The 8,552-nt window shown below is 39.3% G+C and overlaps 2 protein-coding genes across 2 annotated transcripts in view; one reads left to right on the top strand and one right to left on the bottom strand.

The window, feature by feature from the left end:
- Positions 1 to 946: 946 nt before the first annotated feature.
- Positions 947 to 2,080, bottom strand: hikeshi (heat shock protein nuclear import factor hikeshi). The gene has a single exon (XM_088354300.1). The coding sequence runs from the start codon at positions 1,784 to 1,786 to the stop codon at positions 1,193 to 1,195; it is 594 nt and encodes a 197-aa protein (XP_088210426.1). The 5' UTR covers positions 1,787 to 2,080; the 3' UTR covers positions 947 to 1,192.
- A 2,373-nt stretch (positions 2,081 to 4,453) lies between these two features.
- heatr5a (HEAT repeat containing 5a) overlaps positions 4,454 to 8,552 on the top strand; it is a 29,313-nt gene continuing 25,214 nt past the window's right edge. Inside the window, exons 1-4 of the mRNA XM_088354572.1 lie at positions 4,454 to 4,496; positions 5,793 to 5,927; positions 7,174 to 7,385; positions 7,467 to 7,575. Coding sequence (XP_088210698.1) covers positions 5,802 to 5,927; positions 7,174 to 7,385; positions 7,467 to 7,575 — 447 coding nt within the window. The 5' untranslated portion in view covers positions 4,454 to 4,496; positions 5,793 to 5,801. The remainder of the gene's footprint in view (positions 4,497 to 5,792; positions 5,928 to 7,173; positions 7,386 to 7,466; positions 7,576 to 8,552) is intronic.

The following is an 8,552-nucleotide window of genomic DNA, read 5'->3' as shown; positions in this document are numbered from 1 at the left end:
TTATCATTTACAGGCTCGCATAGGCTAAAGGGGCAAAACAAAGCCTGCAATTGGCCGAAAAAGATGAATGTGAATAGCAAGTTTGGTTGTCTACGGCATAGAGCAAACATGTTTTACCAGTCTGTATTTGTAAATATTTTACTCTCCTGGATTTACTACACTTACGGATATAAGAGGACCATGGTTGCACATTATTTTTGAACGCAACGACTTCGGTGAGCTACTCCGGCTATATATTTTCCCAGTATCTTGTTTCAGAGTGATCTCTGTGATGGGTCTTTTTTTAAATGAAACTCAATTCCAAGTGTTTGTTGTCATATGCACAGTAAAGTTGCGAGCGAAAAAGAAAATAGAAACTAAGGAATGGTTGGCATTTCTTGAATCCCAAGACTTTAACCTTCCGAATGATATTTGGAACGATCCATTTGAGTGACATCGTACGGACACCGCATCCGCACGTGTCTACGACACGTATTTGCTTCTTTGCAAGCTTTGGGAATGTTAAGGGGGTAATAAGTTTCGCTGAGCTATCTGACTGTTTTGTCGACGTTCCCATTGTAGCGCCTTATAATCCGGTGCGCCTTATGTATGGAAAATATAGGACCAAAAACTATTTTTTGGGGGTGCGTCCTATAACCCGGTGCGCCCTATAGTGCGGAAAATACGGTACTTCAAACAGACTTTTTCTTACTTTCACCATTTTCATGCTACACTAACAATAAATCCAAAGGGACAGGCATAAAATCACTCTACACCCTGCCTCCCGCCCCATTCTTGATTCTGCCCCAAACACCTTTGCTAAGATAAAAGCGCACAAGTACGGAAAGGAAAAAAACATCAGGGGTCTTTAAACCCATACGGGCATTGTTACTTACTGGTGAAAACATTCTACCTTCAGCTTTTCCAAACGAAGTATGATCCTGTAAAACATAACAAACCAGTTTTTTTCTCTTTAAAATAGATTTATTTCAACTCATCAAACAATATTGTGGGAAGACAATTTCAAAGTGACTTCAGCGACCCCAAATATTTAAAAAAACGTCATGTTCGGCTATTCATTACACTTCCTGAACTGTCATTCAGATTGCTTCTTTTGGCACAAGAACTTGAACACATTTGACAAAATACATGATACGTGGTGTCGTCTGGTTGCGCAAAAAGTAAAAAAGTGCACCAAGACGCGTCTCTCGGTTCAGTTTTTCCAGAAGTTCGGGTTCTGGTTCATGCGTCTCTGGAAGTTCTCGTACCACTTGAGGATGCAGCTGGACGGGACGAAAGTCTCGCTGGGGTTGGGCGTCATCTGCGCCTGCGTCACCGCAAACGACGCTGCAAAATTGTACAAACTATCCAACATCTTCTGCGTAAACAACCGCAATGTGTCCGAAGTGGACGCCACTGCCCCAGTCACCGGGGTCTGCTGCGCGAGCTGCTCCAGCGGCTCCACCGACACCCCCACCTGCGCCACGGAAGGAGCGGCCGATGCCATGCTGCCGAAAGGGTGCGCCCCCCCTGCACCCGCCGTCAAACCGGAGATTTTGAAGATTGCACTCGGTTTGTCGTTGGCGATGAAGCCGAGCAATTGCCACACCGGTACTCCGTTCACCGGGTCCGGAAAGGAGAAGTACACGGCGCCGCCCATTCCTGCAGGGAAGGGCACGGTGCCAAGCATGAACACCACCACGTGGTTCACGTTTTCGTAGTCCGGCAGGTTGAAGACGAATTTGTCCGATGCCATCTGGGCGGCGTCGGTTTGCACCAGCCGGCCGGCGACCAAACAACCGAACATGGCTAGACGATCACCCGGTTCCCCTTCTTTCGCTTAGCGGTAGCTGCTAGCTTTAGCCGTCGCTTGATCTTTGCAGAGCTAGCAACTAATGTAAACATCAGTCATAACACAAGTCCCCGGATGTAGATCGCAGATATTGCGTCCCAAAAATGGCAAGGTTGATGTTGCTCGTGTTTCGGATGTATTCTTGTTGCTGCTAAATCCAATCTGCACTCCTCATTCGTCGAGAATCATTTGACGGAATGCCCGCCCCGACAGCTCGCTTAACTGCGGACGGTAGATACTGGAAAGTTCCAGAAGCTTTTCACTTCGTAGTGCCATTCGCTCGGCTATCGATTACACGTCCTGAACTCCTTGTTCACAAAAGGTTTAAAAAAATCAAAATATTTGATAAAAATCGTTCAAACCTCATATTGTTAGAATATGATATAATGAAATCGTGAATGTATTTAATTGCTGTTAAAAGTGTCGATAAAAACTCATATTGTTGGGATATGATATACAGTAAGACCTCGGTTATCGCGGTTAATGGGGACCAAAACCACCCGCGATAAGTGAAAATTCGCGAAGTAGCGCCGCACCTTCAAAATAAATAAATAACTTTTTTTTTTTTTTTTTTTAATTATTATTTTTTAGACCCGGTTGATGGGGAACAAAACGACCCGCAAAAAGTGAAAATCTGCGAAGTAGCGACGACCCTTCAAAAAGAAAAAAATATATATATATATTATTTATTTATTTATTTAAAATCATTATATTTTAGACCCGGTTAATGGGGAGCAAAACCACCCGCTAAAAGTGAAAATCTGCGAAGTAGCGACGCCCCTTCAAAAAAAAAAAAAAAAAAAAAAAAAGATCTCATCTCATTATCTGCACCGGGTGACGCCGCGTCCGCCGAACTCGCTCCGTCGCGCAAAACCCTGAATGTGAAATACAAAAAATGTTATCTTTCTCATTGGGAACTAAATAACAACACTTTTTTTCGGGTTGTTTTTATATTTTTCCCAGTGCTTTAAGTCAGTGCTTCTCAATTATTTGCTGTCACTATATATCACTGTAATGTGTTCACGGATTCCTTAACAGATGTAAGCGTAGACAATCCGTGTCCCGCTGCGTGTTCAATTCAACTTTCATGTTTCAGACTGAGTATTTGGATGAAGAAACAAAAGCTGAAGGGAGTTTGTTTGAGGACTTTTATTACAAAGAAACAAAATAAGAAATAAACAGAATATTCTGGGCTTGTGAACAGGACACAGTCCTTGTTAAATCAGCATAGTAATCGCTGTCCACTGTATTTTTAAGAAAAGGGTGTGGATAGATGAAAAATAACCTTAACTGAGATTGGGATTTTCCAGTCAAAGTAAAGGACATCTTCATAAGAAAGCTTTATTAAGAATAGATCTAACTGGATTTTGCAAGTTGTATTACACGGTTATGACGGACTCAATGGTAGACTCACCAGTAAAACCACTGGACAATGGACAGAACACCACTCCCAATGGATACATTAAAACATCAAATAAATACAGCAGGTAAAAACTTCATTCAAATATGTGGAAAAACATAAAAATAACCAAAAAGGGAAAAAAACCCAATGTAAAACGTAAAGAAAATGAAAAAAAAAATCCAAGAAAAAATGAAATAAGAGAGAAGGAAGGAATCAAAAAAGAAGAAAAAAACTAGGAAACAGATAAAAAAACAGGTTTTTGTTTTTTAGGGATTCCCGTCGCAGCACGATGTCAGCTCCCTCTTGGTAAGCCTTGTGTTATGTAAAATAAAAATACATTTCTCAACCCACAAGTATTTTAAAAAATGCGTGTTGATATTAAAGTTTGTGTATTTTGCTCATTATCCAAATAAATATAGTTTTCTTTTTGTTAATGAATGAGGTTTCTTTTAACCACTAAGTCGCTAAATAATACATACTGTCCCTTTAAGAATATGATTTGCGATCAGTTTTTAATGTCAAAATAAGAACAGAATCAAAACTACTGCAATCTGTGTGAAATACAATTTGTATTGAATCTATTTATTGTGAATTTTGATCCCCTAAAGTTGTTTTTTCCTGGGTTTTCGTGATTGTTGCTGCACAACTTTAAATGACCTATTGTGTTTTTTATGTGATGATTGTTCAATAAAGCATTCAATAAGTTTCAACCCTTTTGATAATAATGGCATCAGTCACAAAATCAAATTATTTACTCACATTGTGGGGGATTGGTCAGGTTTTTGTGACATGCATTTGGAGATTCAGCACAGCTAATCATTCTTAAGTTTCTTTTTCTATCTCACATTTTCCTGCTGCTGCCATATTTGTTATGTTTCTGCAATTGGAATTCAACAGTTTGAGAATTAATTAATTCACTCTTTCATTTTTCCATAATCTTTTGATCCTGTAATATTTTTTCTCCTAAATGCGCTTAAAATTGTAAAATATATCTACTATTAAAAAAAAAATTGAAATCCACCGAGTTTGGTATTCAAAAACTGCAAATAGATGGAATTGTAGTGTGTATGAAAACTGAGTAAAGAGCAATAAAAGCAACTGGTTAAATCTACACTCGAAAGTAACAACATTTTATATCAAACTTCATAGAATTATCGTGTATTTTGGAGACTGTACTTTATTTTGGTAAAAAAAAAACAGCCGGAAGTTATTTAGAAGTCACTTCCGCCGCTTTTTTTGGGCCAACTGCGACGTCAAAACAAGGTGAGAACTCATCAAAAGCGGCTTATTTTATTGTTTTTGCGGCACTACTGCTGAATTCCAAACAATATATTTTACCGACAACTGCTTCCAATAACCTGTTTTGTTTGTTTAATTTTTGTTAGGCTTTTGTCATTACCTATTTCCATTAGCCATTCAGTGCTATCATGCTAGTTACTCTCCCAGTCACTGAAGTTTTAAAAAAATGTCCTTACCCTTTGTATCATTGGATTTCACTCATCCTCACCAATGCCACTATAAAGTGTAGAAAATGTATTGTCTTTATTTGTATAGCCCTTAACAACAAGAAGTCTCAAAGGGATGCACAGACAACAGGCTATTACAGACTAAAGGCTATTGTAACACCATCCCCTGATCTAAAAGCTACATGAGGGCACGGAAAACCTCAAAAACCTCAACATGAGGTAACTGAAGAAACCTTAAGAAGGGACCGCACATGAGGTAATCCCCATTGAAGGATGACCAGGCTGCAATGGAACATAGGTCATCCATAAGCTCTAGAATATAACTGTGTTTTAAGCGTAGATTTAAACAGTTCCTCTGAGGTTGCAGATCGAATCTCAAAGGGCAGAGCATTCCACAGCACCGGGGCTTGACTTCTGTTTAAACAATAAGTTCTTGAAGGATTCCACGTCATTGAATGGAGATTTTGTGGAGAGTTTGCTTTGCAAGCGATGTATACTTTATTTTAAGTTCTGATAAGATGTTGTCAGAAATACATCCTATTGCAACAAAAATATTACTAGTGTATGTACAATTCTACTGATACATAACGCACTGGGACCAATAAGCTAGATAGATAGATAGATGGATAGATACTTTATTCATCCCCGTAGGGAAATTCACACTTCCAGCTGTATCCTTGTGTTGAAAATAAATTAAAAATGAAATAGAATACATAAATACCCAATATAACGTGTTGATATAGAGAATTTAAATAGTGCTACATAAAATACACACTTTAATAAAAATAGGGTATTATGCAAATGTTGGACTGGGGTTTAATGTGAGTAAAAGCTTACTCCCCCAAGTGGAGTTAAAGAGCCTCATGGCATGGGGAAGAAATTATCTCCTCAGTCTGTCCGTGGAACAAGACTGTGACAGCAGTCTGTCGCTGAAGCTGCTCTTCCATTTGGAGATCATGCTGTGTAGTGGATGTGATGAATTGTCTATGATTGACCTATGAAACAATCCAAATATCGGACATGAGTATGTTGCATTGTGGGAAATGTAGTCACCATATTTAATGAGTTGGGAATGGTTTTTCTCCCTGCGAAGAAGCAGCAAATGGCCAGCGTCCACAGTTTGCTGCTCGATGAGAATGCGTGCAGTCAGCTGAGTGAACATCAGCGAGCTGAGTTCATCTTTGATTGGCTCAGCCGTTTGAAGAAGCTTCTGCCTTCCAGCGAGAAGGTAAGCACAACCCCACACTCACAGGTCGTTAAGAAAAAGAGAATATTTCTTTTCCAGGATTTGGGCAAATGCACTGTTTGCTTTATGTGTAAAGTGAGTATTAAGTGTCAGTGTTCTCGTTTGCCCGCGTCCCTGCGTCCTAGACGCATCATTTTTGCTGGGGACGCATTGGGTCAAATCAACGTGCATCCCCGGGACGCATCGTTTTTGACACCAAATTGTCATTATTACCCGATTACTTTTTTTTTTAACAAAGATTTACCGCACTCCAAACTTTTTGTCAGGCAGATCTGCCATCCGCCATTGTTGTTTTGGTCTCGCGCCGATCTCGGCAAACGAAATCTCGTTGCTTCGAGATAACGTCATTGTTGTGGCGGTTGTCGAGTGAAAGAGAAGTATGCCTCCGAAAAAACAGTTGGTATTAGGTGCAAATCAACAAAAAATTGGTAATTTCTTCAGTGTCGGTAACTAATCGAAACATAACACAGAAAGTGGTAACAACGGCAATAATTCCGGCACGAAAAAAAGGCAGAGAAATTCTTCAGAAGACCGCGAAGGCAAGGAAAACACGTGTCTTGAAGCGAACAATTCGACGAAAGAAAATAACCTAAAGAATACTAGCAAGAAAAGGACTTTTCTGCCCAAATGGACTCAATTATATTCCTGGTTACGCTCTGCGGAGGATGATAATGGATTGGACCTTGAGAAGGCATTACAACTATGGCGGGACAGCAAACCACGAAGTATATATAAACTGAAAAACTGCTTTGTATTACCAATTAACTGTGATGATTAAAACTGCATGAATATGTAATATCTCAGCAATATTATTTTGTATAGTGTACAATATTGTGAACTGAAAAATCTGAAGTGATAACTGCTTTGTATTACCAATTAACAGTGATGATTAAAACTGAATGAAAATATAGATTCATATAATTATTTCAGCAATAATATTTTGTATAATGTACAATATTGTTGTGAACTGAAAAATCTTGAAGTGATAACTGATTCGTATTACCAATAAACTGTGATGATTAAAACTGAATGAATATATAGATTTATATCATATATTTGTCGCCGATTTACAATTTCAACCGCGATAACACTAAATTTTGGGGACCCATAGATCTCTGTTGGGACCCATAGATTTTTGAGCATGCGAGTCCCTGGGACCAATCACTTTTCAGAGGTAAAATGAACACTGAAGTGTAAATAAACATTAACCATTCGTCGTCTGCTGCAGAGTGTTATCAAACAAAACCAGCGCCGCTTGGTAGAGCAACTCTCCAGCATTCTGGTGGGGTCACCGGGCCCGCCTGCCCGGGGACTTTTGGCCCATTGCCTGGCGCTGCTCTTCCGCCTAGGCGATGCTGTCCCTTCCAGCGCACTGGTGGAGCGGTGCAATGACATCATCCGCATCAAAGATGACTCTCCATCAGCTCTCCCTAACAAGCTGTGAGCTTCTCCGTGATAAAACAACTCACTTTGGTAGATTTTCACAAGATCACGTGCGTCGGATGTGTTTGCGTGTGTCAGGGCAGCTGTGGCGTGTCTCGGAGCCTTGTTCGAGCAGCTGGGCCGGATGCTGGGCAGCCTCTTCAAGGACACCCTGGCCAACCTGCTCAAAGCCTTAAAGCATGCAGAGGTGCGTGTTGTTAATTAAATGCAGATTTGTTTTTACAGATCTTTTACAGCTTGTACCAGGGTTGTGATAATTTGGGATTTTTCATTATAAGATAGTAATTAACTGGTACATGTGTGAAGTAGAATCTTCTCAAAGGCCGTGTAATTCCGTCTCCACACTAAAAACACGTATAAAAAGTGGGATGAACCCAATACCTAGATTAATTCAACCAATTGTTTGACTCAGATTGTATTGAACAGGGGTCTCCAATCTGGTTGGCCCTAAATCCACCTGAGTGGTCCACGGACTGGTTCTGAAAATATAACATGGGTCATTCTGATTTTATAAATAATTTGATTTCTAACTTGCATCATGTTTGACTGTTGACTGAGCCTATTTTTAACCCATAATGATTACAACCTGGTAATAAGTTAGTAAGAACATAGAAATAACATATTATTTTAGAACTGCATATCAACCTGGTAGCCCTTTGCTGTACTTCATTGCATTATTATGATAACTTAGGCCAGTTTTCTAAGCACTACATTGTAAATATTTTTTGTTTTGTTTAGTTATGCTGATAAAATCTTTATTACATGTTCTAATCTGCAGTTCCATGTCAAAGCATTGCATACAATTTTTGACAACATTGATATTAATGACAAAAATGACCTATTCCATTCCATTGTATTCCATTCTATTCTATTCTATTCTTTTATATTCTATTCTATTCTATTCTATTCTAAAAACTAAACTCTTTCGGAATCCTCTTGCACAACAAAACTAAAATACTGCACCTTTTTGGGGTTGTTATTTCTGCAAAGCAACACCAATGTTGGGTCAAATCATGCCATTTATTGGGTTGGTCCATTTTTGACCCAACTGTTTCTAGAGTTTAGGCCAATAGAGGTAGGACAGGGCTGACATTGATTGGTTAATACGCCATTTTTAAAAATGGATGATTTCAACATTTGTTAAATTGGGAAATCGAGGTAAGG

The sequence above is a fragment of the Urocampus carinirostris genome, chromosome 15, assembly GCF_059441175.1.
Source record: "Urocampus carinirostris isolate Australia breed hairy pipefish chromosome 15, RoL_Ucar_1.0, whole genome shotgun sequence".
In the NCBI taxonomy this organism is placed as follows: domain Eukaryota; kingdom Metazoa; phylum Chordata; class Actinopteri; order Syngnathiformes; family Syngnathidae; genus Urocampus; species Urocampus carinirostris.
This window is presented reverse-complemented; position numbering and strand designations above follow the sequence as displayed.

Excerpts from the sequence above, each read along its gene's own strand:
- hikeshi (XM_088354300.1), bottom strand. The coding sequence starts at position 1,786 with ATGTTCGGTTGTTTGGTCGCCGGCCGGCTGGTGCAAACCGACGCCGCC.